This window comes from Erithacus rubecula, assembly GCF_903797595.1.
Source record: "Erithacus rubecula genome assembly, chromosome: 17".
Taxonomy (NCBI): domain Eukaryota; kingdom Metazoa; phylum Chordata; class Aves; order Passeriformes; family Muscicapidae; genus Erithacus; species Erithacus rubecula.
Window position 1 is genome coordinate 6828057 of NC_136669.1, and position 20030 is coordinate 6848086.

The following is a 20030-nucleotide window of genomic DNA, read 5'->3' on the forward strand; positions in this document are numbered from 1 at the left end:
AATGCAGTTTGTAGTGGCAGAAACACAGTGTCAAACAATGAATTTAATGTTTTCCTTTTGCAGGTACATTTGGTGAGCTGGCCTGCGACTTTTCCTCCTCTTTTGTTTTAAGGTCAGCGTGGACAGAAATATCTGCTGAGATGATCAGCCTTACTCCAGTGCACCCTGCAGTCCAGGATAATCAAATTTAATTGCTTTTTGTAAGGAAAACGGCAGCAGAAAGTACCTGATTTGTAGCTTTATGCTAAGAGCTAAAATTCTTATCCATAAGATGCTGTTCAACTTGGGCGTACTGAGGAGTGTAATTTAAAACAGGTTTGAACTGCGCAGTCTAGGGAAAAACACCGTGTTTGGGTTTTGTGTTTAAAGGAGGGATGTGTGTCTGTGTGGGATGACTGCAACTTCCTCAAAGCAGTTTTGTCATGGGTGTCTTGGGATAAAGTTTTTTTCTTTTTTTCTTTTTAAACAGGGTGACTGAAATAAGAGTCTCATTTCAGATGTCGATAGAATAGTTGTGCAGTTCAACTGATGTATGCGGCAAGTCCTGAGAGAACTCTGGATAAATCATGTGTGCTTTGGACAAGGAACTGGGAGGCCACTGATGGTTTCTGTTCTTAATTTACTTTGCAGAAATGCCTCTTTTTGCTGATGGCAAAGGTCGGATGGTAGCTCAGTGTCCAGCAGGGATGGAGACACCCAAAGCAATGTGGCAGCCACCCTTCCATCTTTCTCTGGTGGGGATGAAGATGTGGGAGCTCCAAAATATTGGCAGCCTGTGGACATCACTGTGTTATTCCATATGGATTTTGCACCAGGGGTAATTTTTTTTTTTTTGGCAGGGAGGGGTCAGCTGGGGTGTTTGGGTACTCCGATCACCCCAGCTGAGAACTCAGATGTGTACTTCTTTTTTTTCAGACAAGGCTCATGATGGGTCTAGAAAATGTATTTTATAAGGAATGGCTGAGCTGGGTTTGTTTACTCTGGAGGATTACCTTGCCATTCTCTTCAACTACCCGAAAGGATGTTGTAGTGAGAAGGGGGCTGGTCTTGGAAATGGCCTTAAGATGAGACATGAGAGATTCAGATTAGATATTAGAAAAATTATATTTATTGTCCGTGTAGTCAGGCATTGGAATAGGTACCCAGGGGGGCAGCGGAGTCACCATGCCTGGAGGTGTTGGAAGAGGCATCCACATCTGCCGGTGGGCGATGCGTTTTCGTGGTACTGCTGGGCTGACGGTCGGACTGGATCATCCTGAAAGCCTCTCTACCACTGATGATTCTAAAATTCCTAGGTTCTGTGACTCCAACACCCCGTGCCGGCGCCCGGGAGCACGGCGGGCTAAGGGGGAAGATGGCGCCCGCCGGGTCCCCTCAGCGCGGCGGGGGAAGAGGGGGGGCGCCGCCTCGGGCCCGCCCCGCCCGCCCGCGCTCCCTCCCTCACGCCCCGCCGCCATCTTGCCCGCGGAGCACCGGAGGGGCTGAGCTCCGCTGCCGCCTCTGCCTCTCCCCCTCCTTCCCCTCCGGCCGGGCCGCCTTCTCCCGGGGCCGGGGGGCCGGAGCCGGCAGGTAAGGCATTCAGAGAGGGGCACTGCCGCCCGTTCAGCCCAGTTCAGCCGGCTGTGTGAGGGCAGGACATCCCCCTTCCCCACACGGGGTTCCGACGCCTGAGGAATGGGCTACGTCCTCCCTTCAGGGGATGGAGACCCTCTCCTGGGCGGCTCCTTTTTCGGGGTTGCTCGGGCTGCCCGCAGTCCCACAGGTGAGGGGCAGCGGCGTGGGGCTGCGGCGAGCCCGGGCCGCTCTCGGGGCGGAGGGATGGGATCCATGGGGACCACGGGGCCTGTGGAACCCACCTGGAGCATCTGAAGGACCGCAGGGCGGTGTGGGCTGCAAGGGTCTCTTAGCCCAGGAGGATCGGTGAGTGTGGAGAGACGGAAAATTCCCTGTGGGGAGATCGGTGAGAGGGTGCAGATTCCCTCCATCCCATTCCTTAGTACCATGGTTATCCCATCCAGTTATTCCTGCCTCTGTTGCTTTCTGTGTGGACATGCTCAGTTCGTGGAGACATAAAGCCATGTGTGCCCAGTAATTGTTGTGCTCATCATGATGTGTCTGTGTAATTGTGTGCAGCCCAAGAGGAAAGGCAGGAGTTTGTGCTGCAGCCTGTTCTGTGGTGCTTGTGTTCCACCTTGGAGAGCTGGTCCACCTCAAACCAGAGGGTTATGGTCCCGTGTACCCCTGTGGAGTCATGTCTTTGCACATCTAATAAAGTTTTGTGAGCTTGCTTTCATCCCAACACCTGTTTGAAGGTCGATGTATCCATATTACTCTTGAAATGCAACTTCCCTGCCCACACACACCAGAGCCCACTTGTAGCTGCTGTACATCCACAAGAAAGTCCTTGGCCTATAATAATATGAAGAGCAATGTTCAGTGTTGCTTGTAAATACATCAATGTACTGTATAAAGTGCACCCTCAGCAATAGTTGGGAGCCACCAACTCATCTTTTCACATCTCTAAAGGCTCCTAATTTCCCTAATCTGTGGGACAAACAAGATACACCATTGGATAAAAATGCCTTCTGAACACTCAATAGATGCTTTTAGTAACCTGGAAAGTTTCCTCCACACTGTTCCTATCCAGGCACACAAGCAGGGTGCTCACAGGTGATGTTCTGAGACATAAAAGCATTTCAGTTCTGTGCTGAGCTGGATCTTGAACACCATCATGAATATTTGATGGGTAATAGCCATTAGTTGACAGCTGGGAGTTGTAGAGTGAGGTACAGAGAAACACTAGCTAAGAAATGGGAGGTTTTTCAGGTATTTAATTTGAGTACAGGTCTTGCTTTGAGGATGTAGGGGGGGCCCTTCTGGTTTTAATGCAGTGAAACATTCAGACGTTCTGGGGGCTGGAGTTGTGGCTGTTTGTGCTCACTCTGTGCAGTTTGGAAGTTCTGATGACAGGCAGGTTTTCATTCACGGCAGTTGAGCAGAGCTCAGCCTTGGCACCAACAGATTTGTTGTTAGCAAGTTCCTGACTTTGGCTCTGCACAAGAGTGAATCGGGTTCCTCTGACAGAGTTAAACTGAGCCAGACTGTCTGGTTGTAAAGGAGGTGTGAAGGAGTTTCATTACAGACCATGCCAGCTATTCCTGTAAATACAAAACTCTTTGTTTTAGTTGTTGCTTTGGTGTACTTAGTAGTTGATACATCATCAGCTTTTTCTAACCTATTACATGTGACTATTAGATAATTCTGTTTCTCAGCAGGGAGATGTTTACCAGGAAAGGAGTTACTGATTCAACTGTAATTTCTGTTTACTTTGGTTTAAATTATGCCACTTGTATTTTATATTTCCAATCTTCTACATAATCCTGAAATGGATGATGAAGGATTAGATTATTTATATAGCAGAAGTGAAGTGCAGCAGGATTTTGAGTTGAATTCAATCTATCCAGGGCTGCTAGTCAATGGGATCTCTTTTTCCTTTTGATAAAATTTTATGGTAGAAATAACTATGAAAATTTGATTTAAAAGAGTAATAAAAAGATGGAATCCCATCAAATCCTTGGTGAGATTAGTGGTTTGTGCCTTTATTTGAAACCAAAAACAAATGATACTGATTTCCTCCTGATATTTTTCTCCTGTTTTCACAGGAGAAATATTGCTCTCAGAGAATGACAACAGCTGCTTCAGCAAGTGGATTTGCTGTGCAAGAGGTCATTATTTACAGCTGCCAGCTTTATTGAATTCTTCCTTACATTTCATCCTTATTTGTAAGTTTATGAGTTACTGCAAAGTAATGAAAAGAGACTCAGATATGGAAACAGACTCTTCTAGCCAGGACCCAGGAGCTCTTTTTAGCTGACTTCTACCCCTGACTGTCTTTGTGATTTTGGAAAAATCAATAAACATTGCTCAGTTCTGGAAAAGGAACTGGACAAGCTGATGGAAAGAAGTGTCAGTGTTACTGGATGATAGCCTGAGGAAAACAGTTAAAAAGGAAAAAAAAAAACTTGGTGCTATAAAGTTGTCTTGGGGAATCTTTGGAGAACTGTAGGGAAACAGATTTTAAGGATGCTGGAATATCCAGGGTTCTGGGAGACTACACTTTCCAAACAGAGGAAAAATGTATCTTGTTTTATTTTGTTATTTAACGTGTATTTAAACGAGCTCTGATCTCTTGCAGTCTTTTAAAAGCGGCAAAACAACTTAGGGTTGATGTTTTGTGTGCCATCAACTGAATTTGGGGCCATCATGAATATCACCAAGGGTGGGCTGGTGCTGTTCTCAGCTAATTCCAATTCCTCGTGCATGGAACTGTCCAAGAGGATTGCTGAGTAAGTAAAGTCTGCAGGGAATCTTGTGATTTTGGGCTTCTTCTGATGGGATTTGTTTTACTGGACATTTGATTTCCCCTTTTAAGCAAAGTTATGTGGGAAAACTGCCATGAATTGCAGGAATATGGACTGTGCTCTATTGAAGAGTGGATTTCAGCAGCTCAATAAGAGAGGGAGAAACTTGTGTTTGAATTGTTCCGTGGCAGGTTGGGATTGGCTGCAGCTTTTTATAGGAGACACGTGGGATAATTAATGTTTGCATAGTGTTAAATCATCATGGCACAAGTTTTTACTCCTTGCTGTGAGGTATTTTTAGGCAGGAAAACTACATCCTTTCTGTTCTCTGTGTATTTTGGATGGGAACATTTCTTTAGCTTAAATCCATGAATAGATTCAGCAGAACTTTTAGGACTTAAGTACATTTTTATTGTTTGAACAGTGCTTGCTACTCTTTCCTCTTCACTCTCCATTGAGAAGAATTATTTTTAAAGCAGTATTTTTAAGTATTGTGCACATATAAGTTGCCCTGTGTGTATCTATATACATAAGACAAGAAATACATGAAAAATTACAAAATGTCACATGGTTTAGTATTCCAGCATTTTTTTCCTGCTGCTTGTTCTGAGCTTGACTGCAAAATAAGTTTAGTGTAGTCTGCAGTGCAACTTTTGAAAATTGTAGGTGCTTTTAAAAGATACATTCTCTGTAATTACTGGTTTTATGGTTTAGGATTTTCTTTCCTTGGTTTTCTCCCAGAGAATTCAGCCTTTTCAGTAACTGTTGCATTATATGGGATTTACATTTGATTTGCCCTTCCTCTCCCCTTATTGACTTCTGCCTGTTTTCTGTTCCCACAGGCGCTTGGGAGTTGAGATGGGGAAGGTTCAGGTTTATCAAGAGCCAAACAGAGGTGAGCATTTAATTAGCAGAACTGGAAATGTACCTGCCACTGATTTGAGTGCATTGGTTGCCCTTTGCTTGGACTCTGAAAATTCAGAGTTTTGCTCTTGCAAATATTGCATATTTCTGTTCTTGGCAGAAACACGAGTGCAGATTCAGGAGTCTGTGAGAGGAAAGGATGTGTTTATCATCCAAACCGTTTCAAAGTGAGTAACTGCTGAAAGACCCTGGGCTGGCATTTGATGTGGAGTGCTTCTGGTTTTCATTTTTATCACCTTTCATGTTTGTGCTGCAGTGTAATAAGCTTAGATTAACTAGATAGAGGTTTTTCTTTGTGGAAGGTTTTTGTTACTGGTTTTGTTGGGTTTTTATATGTACACAAAGACAGCTTTGGTATAAGGTAGCTTCTATAATTTTAATTTTTAGTGACTATATCAATAATACCTTTCCCTTGGTCTCTGTGTTCCTTCCTTAAGTATATTCTTTTGCTTGTGTCATTCTCTGTAAATTCTTCCCTTCTCATCTCTCTGTCTCTAGCACCATCACAAAGTTAAGATGTAGGTGGAGTGTTCCCTGGGCAGTGTGTCCTGTGATTCAGAAATTCTTTAATTTTATGTGAAAAGAACTTCACAAATGCTAAGATTTTCTTTTTTAATGGCAGCAGAAATGTAGATCTTAGCTGATGACCAGTTCTCTAAAAGTGAGCCTTCTCCCTCTCTGCTGGCTGTAAATACTGTGGGGAGTACAGGATTTTTATGCACCAGCTCCAGAAGCAGATGTTTCTCTTTGCAGGGATGTGAATACCACGATTATGGAGCTCCTGATCATGGTGTATGCATGTAAAACCTCCTGTGCCAAAAGCATTATTGGAGTGATTCCTTACTTCCCCTACAGCAAACAGTGCAAGATGAGGAAAAGGGGCTCCATTGTCTCCAAACTGCTGGCCTCCATGATGTGCAAAGCTGGTAAGAATGTGGCTGTCCTTAAATCACCACAGCAAAAAGGGATCCTGCTGTCAGCTTACAGGTTTAGAGAGATCTGTGCACAAATTTGCACTCTATAAACAACTGCCAAGCTTTTCAGGTGTGTAAAACCTAAGTAAAAAGGAGAATGTAGTTAGAAATGTTTACAAATGATGAATTCATAAAAACCCCAAATTTGTTACAACCATTTTTTACATTGATTTGTACTGAGCTGTCAAAATGAGTCTGCTGGGCTGAGCTGCTTTGGGCTGTGGTATCCTCTCACAATACCATATCCTTTGCTTTTCTTCCAGTCTGGAACAGTTATGCCTTGTCATTTCTCTCTTGTTTTTTATTTGTTGGATGAATGCACTTTGTCCTTTACATTTGAGACCATGTGGGAGAATGAGATTATTCATTTTCACAGCCTTCAACACATTTTCTACTTCTTTCCTTCCACTCCTATTCCTGGGAAAAAGCAGGCAGTTACAACAAACTGTGTGATCTGGGTTGTTATTTTGAGAGAAGTGGTTTTTGATTAGGAGCTTGGCCCATTTTTCAGGAGTTCAGAACTAATGAGTGTGCCAGGGTCTCACTGTGTGACATAGGACAAATCAGTGCTTCCATTTTGTCCCATGTCCAGTGGAGAAGGATCTTGTCTGCCTCAGTGTGGCACTGCAGAGTCAGTTTTGTGCAGTGTTCTAAGGTTCTTCTAAAAAAGGTCACTGTATAAGCCTGAAAACACATTAATGCCAGTGTGCTTAAGAGGAACTAAAATTAATTTATTAAATACTTTTGACTTAGTGTTTTCATGCAACTTAAAAGATTTTCTGAACAAGCTGCAGTGAAGCTTAGAAAAATAAAGTGTCTATTCTCTCTTACTTTTTTGTCTCTGTATGTCTTATTGTTTTATTTAAAAGGACTAACTCATCTTATTACCATGGATCTACATCAGAAGGAAATTCAGGGTTTCTTCAATATTCCAGTTGATAACTTGAGAGCATCCCCATTTTTACTCCAGTACATCCAAGAAGAGGTGAGGAAGGCCTGTTATTACAGTTGGTTTTTTTAAATTCTTTTTTTGTCATGTCTCAGGGCATCTGAAACAAATCCCTCTGAAAAGATTAACTCTTCAAACTGAATTTTAAGGGGGGAAGGGTCATGTTGAAGCAGGGAGTGATATTGGGAACTGTTGGTTCTTTTCTTCCCCACGTTTAACTTTTGCTTTCCTTAAGAGCTGGTGTTTTCTTACCCATGCAGCAATGCTGGTTTTTTTCTTAGATATATTACCCTAGCACTGGGAAAATTAAAAAAAAAAGAATTTTCTTGCTCTTGATGTCCTCTTCCTATTTCCAGTTTCCTTGATATTTATAGGATGGGCTGTTTGTGTGGGCATAAACTTAAATCACATAATAATAAACACTTTGGAAGTTGTAAACCATGAGAGAGCCTATTGATTGTGCTCTGAAAGTCAGGCTGGTGGGTGGAAATCTCACCCACTGTTTGTTCAGACTGCATGTCTTGACTTGAGGAGCTTAACTTGGGATGTTTTGTGCCTCCATTTCTCCATCTTATTTTTATAAGGGTTTGGAGAAGTGCTACTGGTAGATTCCCCTATACAAAATGTGCAGGTGATAATTGTAGGTATAAGATGCATGTTAAGCCTCTGACTAATGGTAATTTGGAATAAAGCAAGTGCTTTCTTCCTAGTGAAGAGAAAAGGTTTAGTTCATTCTTGCTTTTGAATCCAAGCTGTTTCTTTTTATAGAGATAGGAATGCCTCAATTTAAAAACAAAACACACCCCACCCCACCCCCTTAAAAAGCCCAAACCAACATGATTTTGTTGTGACAGTACTAAAATCTGTTTGGGGAATCAGTTACCATTTGAATTCCTCATTATCATTTGATTATAATAGAGTCAAAGATGATGGCAGAACAAAACTCCAGGCTCTGACTTTGCCACAGTCATTCCTATTATGTTCCAGGACAGAAGCATTGCACATTGTAAGCACTTCCTAACTTAAAAAAAATAAAGAACAAAAGTGGTAAACCAAATACACAGACATAAAAGTTCAAAAGTTTTGCCTTTATGTGTTGCTTGAAAGTGTGGTTTATGGTCAGTAACAAAATCCTGATGGTCCTGATTTGATCTTGAAACACGTTTTGATTCCTGAGCTTTTAATGGTGTACACAGAATTGTTGCAGCTCAGAGTCTGACACTGCTGTGCAGTCTAACAAATGATCATTTGTAGAGATCTGAAGTGTGTGGAGAAAAGTTTTAAAAGATCCTTTCAGTTCTTCATCCCTCTGCTCATCCATGAGGGGATTTTCTAGAATCAAAGTTAACTGAACGGATCTGATCACATGGGGTCTGTACTGGCAAGTACCTTCACCAGCCAGATCATTTATGGTATCTGTGCTTAAACCTTTGATCCATTCCTGTTCAGGGGGATTTTAGTATTCATCTCAAGTTCCTGGTGGACACAACTTGCTGGATATCCTGTGCTGGGAATGCCAGAGCTTTCCAAGCTGTGGGAATCATGATGGGATGTACTGAGGAGCACAAAATGCAGTCGAGCTTGATGAGAATGAAAGTCACCTATAAAACATTTCACAGAAAGTTAGGAGGATGAGGGCTTGTAGTTGTTCCCTGTTGGAAATTTGTGTCTATATGTGAAGAGAATCATTTGCTATTCTGGGATGCAGCCAGTCCAATCAGTGAAATTCCTGTGATATGACAATAGTTGGGTGTTTTTCTCTATGTGCTTGGCAAATGTTGGACACTTTGTGGCTTCTCTTTCCTTTGCACAAGTGTTAATCCCAGAGTGACATAGCCCTTTGTTACATGGACTTGTTGACACCTCAATGTCTTTGGAAAGACATTTCTGGCTTTCAGACTTCATTTTTGAAGAGCTGAGAACAAATTTGGTAATTTGGCAGGGGAAGAATGAGGCAATGGTGTCTGAACTAGATCAAAGCCTCTATTATGTCAAGTGACAGGTCCTGCCTTGTCCATGCCTTCCGTCATGTTAATCTTTGTAGCCTCTTGTATAACTCAGAGTTTGTGAAGGACAGAACATGCTGAATTCCCAGTTCATAGGTGGAGTTACTAACATTGTGGATTATTAGTGTTGCCTGACGTCTTCAGAAGATTTCTTATTTTCTGTTGGTTGAGCCCTTGCCCAAATTCAGAACTTATTTCTTCCCCATGCCCATTTTAGGTAGAAAATGGTATTTAGGTATTTTGGAAATAATCAGCCAGTGCAGTTTGTACATTATGGGTAAGATTGTGGAAGAACTTGCTTTGCCTGTGTTTGCAGAAGCCCCAAGTATTTGTGTGCTCTGAAATAGGTATTTAACATCTGACAAGGTGGTGAGCTGCATGACAGGGTGTCATCCCAACAAATCTGTGAGTTCCATCCCTAACAGATCAATTTGCAGGTATTTAATGAAGAGTCTTCCATTCCTTAACTGGGATTCTGAGGACTGGACCTGCTCTCTAGGACTTTGATTGACTCAGGTCTGTGGTTTTTGGATAGGAAGGAAGTACAGACAAGTTCTTTTTAAGCTGCTCTCCATAGAGGTGGATCATCCCAGGGCAGCACAGTGAAGGAAAGGCTGTTTGCAAGGAGTGGGTAAAATGAAATACCAGAGAAGTGCAGTTGTATTTGGAAAGGACAACTGGAAGTGTGAATTGTGGAATGCTTAGGAAGTTACAATCCACATGAATCTGATGTGGAGTCACTGTTTGCAGGGAAAATGGAGATGAGAATAAGAAACTTTGGAGAGATGGGGACTAAAATGCTGGTTAAATGGGAATCAGGAGTCTGGAGTGAAAAAGCAATATGAGAATGGGCCAGGGGCAGCAAACTCAGGAGCAGACTATGATTGTGGAGCCTGAGTGAAGCACCTGTCAGACATGGGAGGGAAACCCAGACTTGCTGGCCTCATCACTCTGGTGCTGTCAGCATTTCCAGCAGCATCTCCTGTGCTCACCAGTGTGGGAGCGTTTGCAGCACTGTGAGACTGTGCTCCAGGATCAGTGCAGTGACTGTAGAACTTTCATCCCTTCTGATGATCCACAGAAAAGGTCAGGATGATGTGATGGAGAGGTGTGACTTCTCTTGGGGTACTCTGTAAGATGATAGGAAGTTGTAAAATGCTGGTTTTTAGTGATTAAAGACAATTTAGGTTGAACAGGAAACTTTAATTGTGATAGTTTCCTGTTTCTTTTAACACTTGTGGGTGTAACTGATATCCTAAAGCAGTTACTTTTCTGTTGTCTGTACTACAAAATGGAGTTTATAAGAGTTACAGTTTGAAGTTAATACCTGAATTTTCTAAATACATGTTTGTACTGAGCTGTCAACCCTGATCATATACCATGGATTCTTGAGGTTGCTTTCTTAGGTAAAATGTGCGGTGCTTAAAATTCTTCTGGCAAAATAAAGTTCTCTGATTCTTACTGAGTTTAAATTTGTCTGAAGATATGAAGTGGACATTGCTATCTGTTATTTACTACAGATACCAGACTACAGGAATGCTGTAATTGTGGCCAAATCTCCTGCATCTGCAAAGAGGTGGGTAAGATCTGCTCTCTTGCCTTAGAGCAGGAAATCTCTGTCGGGATTTTGTTCTTAGGATCAAGTGAAGGACAAATTCCCAATAATTAGAAGATGCAGCCTTCACACCCCTCCCAATTCTCTGTCAGCTGTGCAGTTTGTACATCATTGCTGTAATCATCACAAATCTAAGGAGAGTAAAAAAGAAACATACGAAAGGATGCAGTAAATCAGTGCAGTGCTTATGATTAAGAAAGTTTTTAATCATGTTATATTTGTGTGCACTTATATTATAAATCTCCTGCTGTAAATGAGGAAGAGTGGCTGAAAGTGTAATGCCATTAATCCAGATGAGTTTCTTTACATGGGCATAACTAAGAACATGGCTGATCAGATCCTTAATACAGTGAAACTGGGTTTGCTGTTTGAGATGATTGTGATTTTGAAGTCTTTGGTGGTTGAATGACTTTTTTTAATCCATGAAGCTTTTTAGTTGACTGTTCCTAAACTCTGGAATTGCAGTGCTGTCATCTCTGGATGATGGTTTAAGAGATGCTGTATTTGCTGTGGTGACAAACCAACAGTTTGTTGAAAAGATATTTAGACTTCCATGCCAACAAATTGTGGTATTCTGTGTTTTCCTTATTTCCTGTAACAAATCACCTTTTGTCATCTTTTTCTCCAGCAGTACTTTTTGTGATTTCTTTTGTTTTGGCCAGGTAATTTACATTTGTTTCCTTTCCATTTCTTTTCCACTGTGTCAGTATTGCCTCTTGGGTGGAGGCAAGGGTTTGTTGCAGCATTTTAATGCTTATCCAGTAATTGTCAATGCAGCAAATAGACAGATGAGTTGCATATCATGCAGTGATTGTGAAGGAGAGGATCCCAGAACTGTGTTGTTGAGCTTATTTACATGTTCCTATGAGCATTTAAAGACAATATTTGAAGAGTTACTTGTATTGGGAGGGGGATAATTGGATGTTTCAGCTTAATCCAGGTTGAAAACAATCTAGGAAAATAATTTTGATGAATCCCTGCTTGTGAAAAAGAACCCTTGCGTGGTGAAGTTCAGAATGTCTCTGTGGTTTCTGAGCTCACTGGAAAATTAATAAATAATTTGGCTATTACTTTGAACTTTATTCAGCTTAATACTGCATTTTAAGGTAATTAATATGGTTTTATTGATAGGATTATTTCTGCTAATCATAACTCTTATTGTTTGTAATAATAATTACCTGTAATTAACTACTTGCAAAAATATTATAACAGTATGATAACCACAGGGTGGAAGATCCTTAATTTTTAATTAACTGAATATCACGATGGGCAAATTACTCTCTGGACTTTGGATTGTTTGGATAGTGAAATAAGGCTTAAGGACAAAGGAGGTGATTCAGGCACAGTCTGAGGTGCTGATATTAGAGCAGAGTGAATCACTCTGGATGTGCTGGGCTTGCAGCAAAGGAGACTTGGATGTGTGGTTTAGGCAGGATCCCAAACCTTTGGGTGTGCAAGGTAACATGAGATGGATGTGCTAATTTGTATTTGCTGCTTCCAGTATCTGGGATGAAAATTCCTATTTTCCTGCTCCCCCAACTAACCTTACACTTCTTTACAGAAATTTCTAATTTTAGTTGAAGAAATACTGCAGTGTGAAGGAACTTCATGTCAGCTAATTAAAAAATCCAAGCTGTTCAACTCCAAGTATGGTTTGTCAGACAGAATGATCATCTGGATCCCCTTTTCCATAGGGTATCTCAGGTTATGTGTCAGCAGGTCAGGGATATTGTCTTTATTTAGTACTAAATAAATTGGTGAACTGTTTCCTCTCTTTACATGAGTATTTTTTTCCCTATTAAACGTGAACAATCCTGACGTCAGCGCTGTTCTTGATTACTGGTAGATGTGTCCTAAAGCATGGGATCCCAAGGATGCTGCAGGCTGGCAAGTGTTATTTTAGCTGTTGGGCAAAGCAGAAGGGAGTACTCAGCATTTTGTGACCTGCAGCATTTATCCTGTTACTTTAAGCCCATATGGGCACTTTAAATGTTGTTCTGACTTCAACAAACCTGATAAAAACAAGATACCGAGGGGCAACCGATTCCTTCTATGAATCCTCCTAAAATTTTAAGATCATTTGAGACTTCCCTCTAAAACATTAGAAATCAAATGAAAATAGCTTAGGCTTGTCCATAGGTGAATTATTTTAAATTTCACCTTTTCCTGGGTTCTTTGAACCCTTCCCCTGCAGGGCACAGTCGTTCGCTGAGCGCTTGCGGTTGGGAATCGCCGTGATCCACGGGGAAGCTCAGGATGCTGAGTCTGACATGGTGGATGGCCGGCACTCCCCTCCCACAGCCAAATATGTAGCTGCTATCCACCCCAGCCTGGAGATCCCCAGTACGTAAGTGTGTGTGGCAAAGTGTTTCCTGGGGTCTTTGTGGGTTTAGGGATTGGGTTTGGCAGGGATGGACTGTCTAAAAAGAGTGGTTCTTTACAGAGAAAAAAAAAATCTTTCTTAGTGGGGAGAAGATGATTCCTTCTTGCTTGAGTGTGGGTGTGAACTATAGCTGCACCACCAAAACTGCAGGGCATCAACCCAGCCTGGGTGTCAGTGGGTGACTGAGCTGGTTGTGTCTGCAAACCACTCTGTTTCTGTGCTGAAATTAAGGATTAATTGAATTGGTAAAGAATTCAGGTATAAAGGAATATAGTTAATATTTTAATTAAGCTTAAAAATGTTAAATGTATTAGAATCTTGTTGGTTTTCTCAGTAATGTTGTTGAAATAGTTGCTGTTTTTATGTCTCTAACAGTGATGATCCATCGGACATTTCCATAGTTCAAATAAATTATATAAACTTGCTCTTTTCTTTCTCCTTTCTACCCCTCTGAAAACATTTGCCATTAATCAGTGCTGATTCCCAAGGAAAAGCCACCCATCACAGTTGTTGGAGATGTAGGAGGAAGAATAGCTATCATTGTGGTAAGTAAGGTGCCATCAGTTCTCATAAATCACATTCAACATGCTAAAGGTGCAGAAATGAAGTAGCTGTTGTGTATCAGACACTCAGCTTTGGTTGCTGATAGGATGGGGCAGCATTGAGATCCCAAAGCTGGCTGGGTATTCTGAAGTGATCCACTCTGAAAGCAGCATTAGGTCCTTGTTTCCATGAGCAGAGCAGGTGAAATTCTGTTCACTGCTTACCTGAAGGGGTTCAGGTGCTGCATGCACACCACAGGAGTGGAGAATCACCTTGTTCCTCCTGGTGAGTAGAAATGCCATTGAAGCTGAGGTGATGGATAGACTTGTTGGAACAAGTCTAGAGTCTGACCAAGATGATCACAGGGTTAGAGCAGCTCTGCTATGAGGAGAGGCTGAGAGAGCTGGGCTTGTTCAGCTTGGAAAAGAGAAGGATCTAGGGTGACCTAATTGTGGCTTTCCAGTACCTGAGGAGAGCCTGCAAGAAAGATGGAGAGAGATTATTTGTAAGGGCCTGCAGTGACAGGACAAGGGGGAATGGCTTCAGACTTACAGGAGAGTAGGGTTAGGGGGAATATAAGGAAGAAGTGTTTCCCTGTAAGGGCAGCTGTGGCTGCCCCATCCCTGGAAACATTCAAGGCCAAGCTGAGTGGAACTCTGAGCACCCAGGTCTAAGGGAAAGTGTCCCTGGAATGAGATGATCTTTAAGGTCCCTTCCAACCCAGGCCGTTCTATGATTCCTCGATTTCTCTAAAGCAGAGTGTCGTGTCTGGGTTTGAGAGAAAAAGAACAGTTTCCTGATAGTTTGGGGTTTGTTGCACTTGGTAAAGCTGTGCTGTCAGTCAGATGTGCTGTGTTGATCTATCTGATGTGGTGAACCCTCTGGGATTTTGGCAGGATGACATCATAGATGACGTTGACAGCTTTCTGGCTGCAGCTGAGACCCTGAAGGAGAGAGGGGCCTACAAGATCTTTGTCATGGCCACCCATGGGCTGCTGTCCTCAGATGCTCCCCGCCTCATCGAGGAGTCTGCCATCGATGAAGTGAGTGGAGGCTGAGCTCTCATCAAGTGATTTGGGGCTTTTCTAAGCAAGCAGTTTCCTCCTGATTTGGTTACTGACATATGCTGGCATTAAGCATTTGGATGGGAGGTTCCTGGTTCAGGGTTTCTTACTATGAAATCGTGTGCTGGAATATTAGCATCCACATCTTTAATCTGTAACAGTGAAGTGTGGGAAGTGGAGAGTATCAGCACACCTTTCCCTTCAGTGGGTGGGATATTTTTGTACCTCCTCTGGGTCTGTGTGGCAGAAAGAATGAAAGGAAGGAGGGACAATGCCATTAGTATCCATGGATACATGAAACCTATGGCAACACATGGCTCTTCCTAAGATTATGACCCAGACAGAAATGTAAAATGTTATTATTTTGTCAGCCAGGGTGGTTTTGTGGGATCTGTAAAACTCCCTTTCACACTTCCAGTATAAAACAGAGCTACGTGTTCCTGACCATTTCTTCTTCCTGTAGGTGGTTGTTACAAACACAATTCCACATGAAATACAAAAACTTCAGTGCCCTAAAATCAAGACTGTGGATATCAGCATGATCCTGTCAGAAGCCATTCGCAGGATCCACAATGGGGAGTCCATGTCCTACCTTTTCAGGAATATAGGAGTGGATGATTAAAGCTCCTTCCTCTAAACAAACACCCCGGGCCAAACTGGAAGCGAACAGAGAACGAGCTGTGAAGCATCGTGCTTACCTTAATATTTCCATTGAGCCACTTCTTGTTTTCTCTTGGTTTAAGTATCAAGGTAGAACAGTTTTTAAGACTTTTTTTTTTTTTTTTTTTTTTTTCCCCCCTTTGCAGGTTTTTTTTGGGAGAGGGGTTGGTGGGACTAAACATTTTACAAAAAACTGTTGCTTTTAGGTTAGTTGCACTATACATGATGGAAAAATCCCACAAAACACTTGAGGCAAGAATTTGGCTTCTAAATTAAGCATTCCTTTTCCAAAGCTGCTTGCTACAAGTGCTTTAAATGATAACAAAATGAAGTGACTGTATGATATTTGCATTTTAAAAGCCAAAAAGGTTGTACTGTTGTATGCAGTTCAGTGATTTTGTAGGAGTGCTTTTATAGAAAAGCATATGGAATATACACCTGTATTTATTTTCTGCAACAAAGAATAAAGATTTGTTTTGTGTGAGCTTTCTAAAAATGTCCATGTGCTGGTCCTTTGTCTTCTAAACTGTGTGTCCTTAAACATGGCAGGTGGATGTCAGGGAGCAACAGGGACTTGCTCAGACAATGGCACAGATTCCCAGAGAAGCTGTGGCTGTCCCTGGATCCCTAGAAATGTCCAATGTCAGGTTGGACCAACCTGGGATAGTGGGAGGTGTCCCTGCCTGTGGCAAGGTTTGGGGATGAGATGATCCTTTCCAACCCCAACCATTCTGTGCTTCTCTGACTTGGGAATATTGTGGGGAGTGTAGGTTCCAGCTGGTCAAATCCAAATCAGCTCATCTCAGGTAAACTGGGGTTTTTTTTTGAGGTTTTTTGCCTGTCCTGAATGCGTGGATGAGCTAAAAAATACACCAGAGTGCAGAGCTGAACTTGTCCAGGTTTGTTTTCCCAACCCTCCTTGGGCAGGTGTGGGAGGAATGGCCGGCTGGCTGCCAGGCAGCTCCCAGTCCTGGAGACTCCAAGTTCCTCACCTGTTGTAGAGAAAACCGTGGTGGAATTGATGAGCATTTAGAGGTTGTTTGGTTTAATCTTTCCATCATGTCTACAAATGAGTATAAAGCTTTTGGCGTGTTCAGAAGTGAAAATTAACTTTGTTGACACCGTTTCTATGTTGGAGACAAACTTCCAAGGACTTTGGAAGGTTCATTGACTTTAAAGGATAAAACCAGGTGCTTCCCTTCATGTTAATGGATACAGCAGGCTGGCTTATTGACATGTGTGGGTACTTTGGATGTGTTAATGCAGGTCAAATTCCAGCTGAGCACTGAGGGGGAAGGTGGGTTCCTGTCCCGGATGTGCAGAGCTGCTCCCGGTGCTGCTGCGGCTCCTTCAAAGAGGAGAAATGAAATGCTGCCCTGGCTCAGTGATGGCCCTGTGAACTGCACCGTGTTTATTTTATTAGTGAGACCTTGTGGAAGTGTGCTGCCACTTGGGAATGAGCCAGGCATGCATCCAGCACAGCAAACTGGTGGCTAAATACCCCAAATCAAGGAATTCTAAGTTGTGACTACCCCTGGATCCCTGGAAGTGTCCAAGACTAGGTTGGATGGAGATTGGAGCAACCTGGGATAGTGGAAGGGGTTTGGAACAAGTTGAGCTTAAAGATACTTTCCAATCCAAACCATTCTGGGATTCTGTGACTTGCTCTGTTTTGTATAAATCCTCTGCCCCTTTCACCCCTTATGGAAAGGCTCCTATAGCCTGGGAGCAAGATGGAATTAACCACAGGATTAACCAATTAACCATCTTTCCCCCAGCCTGTCTGCTGGGTGAGAGCAGCTCTGCCCCTATTACAGGGTGTTGAGCCAAATGCCCTGATAGCAGCCCTGATAACAGAAACAACCATCAGCTACAGCAGTTACAGGTAAAGACTCTCCAATTGCATTTATTCTGCCTTGCAGAAAAATCCTGACCAAAGCTGCATCCTATTAGCCAACCTGTCTGCTGGGATGGCACTAGGACAGGAACATCCTCCCTGCTTCCCCTTTTTCAGGTGCTTCCTTTGCCATTCATGGCTCCAGGTACCCGGGGTGCAGCCACTGTTTTGTGTAATTAAGCTCGAGTTGCAGAGCTCCCATTAATTATCGAGTCTCCTGTCTCTTGGCTTCTTGTCTGGGAGACTTGGGTCCTAGTGACTTGTCTGGGTTTTTAGTGAAAGGGTGCTCTGTGCTGATCTTTCCTCCTCCCAGTTTTCCTGCAGGGTGAGCAGGAACACCGTCAGTGGCTGTTTCATTGCTGGGAGAGACATGGCCTGGTGGCCAGTAAGTACAGAAAGATCCCCTGTCCCTCCTGTGACACCTGAGCACAGGGACAGCAGCACTGCCACAATGAATTCCCCTCTGCTTTCTCCACTGCTTGCTCACACTTTCCCCCATCCTTTCCACCCCCTCCTATCAGAATTTATGTCCTTGGTTCTGTGTTTCCCTTCTCATTGCACTGAGGATTGTTGTTTGTTGGGTCTTTTCACAGGCTGCTCTGAGCTTGGGGAAGGATCTGTGGAGCCAAACATCCACTTTCACCATTCCTGCATGCTCCTGCAACAAGCTATGGCTGTCTCAAGTTTTTTTTCCCCCTCTTATTTCTGTCTGATCTTGTCAAACTACCTGTTGGTCCTTCCTGTATCTGGCACTGGCTCCTTGCACAGGGCCAGCTCCAGCAGGGTTTGTGGCCACTGTGGCAAACACAAAATGAATCCCAAACCCAGCAGGGATATCCAGGTGAGCTGGGTTGTGGAACCATCACATTCAGCTACCTGAATTTTATATGTCAAGAGATTTTTCATGCTGAATACACACACATCCCTCATCCCACATGAGATGGCCACACTTTTAGAAGCAACAGTGACATCTGTGCCCTGTTACTCCAGTTCAGAACTCATTTTTTCCACCTCCTTTTCCTGAGTTATCCCCTGGAGGGAGGAAGGACCAAAGCTGGTCCATCTGGCACGGCAGCACCTGTGAGCACCTGCAGCTCCTGCTCTGCTCCCCGCACATCGGCGGGGAAGGCTCCGGGCTCTTCCCTGGCGCTGCCGGGGGAATCGCTGTCGCCCAGCTTGGAGTGGAATGTGAGAAATGTGTCGTGTGATTAAGGCAATGAGCTCTGTCGCAGCAGATGGGTCATTTCACAGTCTAGAAAGGTTTGGGAGGAGCCGCGCAGGGGGTAATTAACACAGCCCTGCTAACTCAGCTTCTCCAGCGTCCTACGGTGAGGATGGAGCCGGCTCAGCTCCACGTGCTCGGGGAAAATGACATTTTGGAGCAGAGTTCCTAATTCAGCCCCTGCAGGTCATAACAACTGAATAGGTCACCCCTTCCCTGCTTCCCCACACCTCGTATCCAAAGTTCTTGTGTCCTGCAGAAAAATAAAACAAAACATGAAGGCATTTGGGTTTTGTGGTGCTCAAGGAGCTGGTGGGAGATGTCCAGTCAGGAGCTGAAAGGCTGAGAGAAGCAAGTTCCTGCTGGCAGTGGTGCCAGGGGGTCTCCATCATGTCCCCATTCCCAAAAGGTTATCAAGGGTATCTGAAGCCATTTGTGTGTGTAAATGTGTTCTTGAGGGTGACCTAGTGTTGCACCAGGAGACAGGGTCTAGGACTGCAGTAGTATCCATGTTCTTTTCTATCTCTTTCCTCCTTCCTGACAGGCAGCTTATGCTCTTCTGGCACTGGCCTGGGTGCTTGTGCCTGCTTGGAGGGGAGAGGATCTCCAGCCTGTCACTCCTGCTCTCCATCTTCACCAAAATCTCGGTGAGTAGCCCTGTCTTCAACTCTGTGACCAATCCAGGACTTATTTCCAGCTATCAGAAGGTTATTTTTGTGTTCAGACCTTGTACAAGCTGGGGAAGAACATCTACTGCAGGATGCTCCAGAAAAAAGTGGGACCAAAAGTGGGAATTTATGGGCAGATGCTGTCTGTGACATGCCATGAGTTCCGATGGACCCAGCAGGGATGGTCCTTTCCAAGGAGCCCCAATGGATGTGTGTCAGCATTCCCAAACTTGCCTTGTGGCAGAGGTTGTGGGTCAATGTGCTCAGAGGTTGAGCTGGGTTTGTCTCCAGTCTCTGTCAGTGATGCTTTCCAGCATTCCCAAAGGACCTGGGACAGCCAGGGACTGAACTGGGCATGTATTAATTCCTTTGGGGCCCATGGGTTTTCTGAGTAAAGGAAGCCCTGCTGCAGCTACAAGATATTCAAGCCTGTGCAGTACCTGGAAATCAGGCACTTTTCCACAGGGATGTTTTCCCCTTGTTTTAACCTCATTCACAACTCCCTGTGTGCAGCCTCTGCTCACCCTGGTAACCATGGGAAGAGTTTATCCCAGGTAAAACAGCTCAAGAGCCTGTGATACCAGGTCTAGGGCAAGCAGGAGAGAGCCTGGCACAGACAGCCCTGGGGGGCTGGAGACAGAGAGACAGAGATCAAGAGCAAACAGCTCCAAAAAGCTGAGAGAAAACCTGCCTCAGGGAGTGATCCTGCTCTGATGGAGCAGGTGGATCTGACCTGGGCTCTGTTGGGCTAAAAGAAATGTGCT

At 43.6% G+C, this 20030-nt stretch overlaps 1 protein-coding gene across 2 annotated transcripts; it reads left to right on the forward strand.

Annotated features, from left to right (window-relative positions):
• Positions 1 to 1431: 1431 nt before the first annotated feature.
• On the forward strand, positions 1432 to 15977 carry PRPSAP2 (phosphoribosyl pyrophosphate synthetase associated protein 2). Of its 2 annotated transcripts, XM_079320602.1 has the most exons (12): positions 1432 to 1569; positions 3663 to 3782; positions 4196 to 4346; positions 5204 to 5256; positions 5386 to 5452; positions 6039 to 6211; positions 7129 to 7244; positions 10735 to 10790; positions 13024 to 13172; positions 13687 to 13757; positions 14652 to 14798; positions 15283 to 15977. In XM_079320602.1, the coding sequence occupies exons 3-12, from the start codon at positions 4228 to 4230 to the stop codon at positions 15439 to 15441; spliced, it is 1110 nt and encodes a 369-aa protein (XP_079176728.1). In that variant the 5' UTR covers positions 1432 to 1569; positions 3663 to 3782; positions 4196 to 4227; the 3' UTR covers positions 15442 to 15977. The 2 variants fall into 2 exon arrangements, with proteins under 2 accessions (XP_079176728.1, XP_079176729.1); XM_079320603.1 differs by lacking the exon at positions 3663 to 3782 and having other exon boundaries at positions 1444 to 1569.
• Positions 15978 to 20030: the final 4053 nt, after the last annotated feature.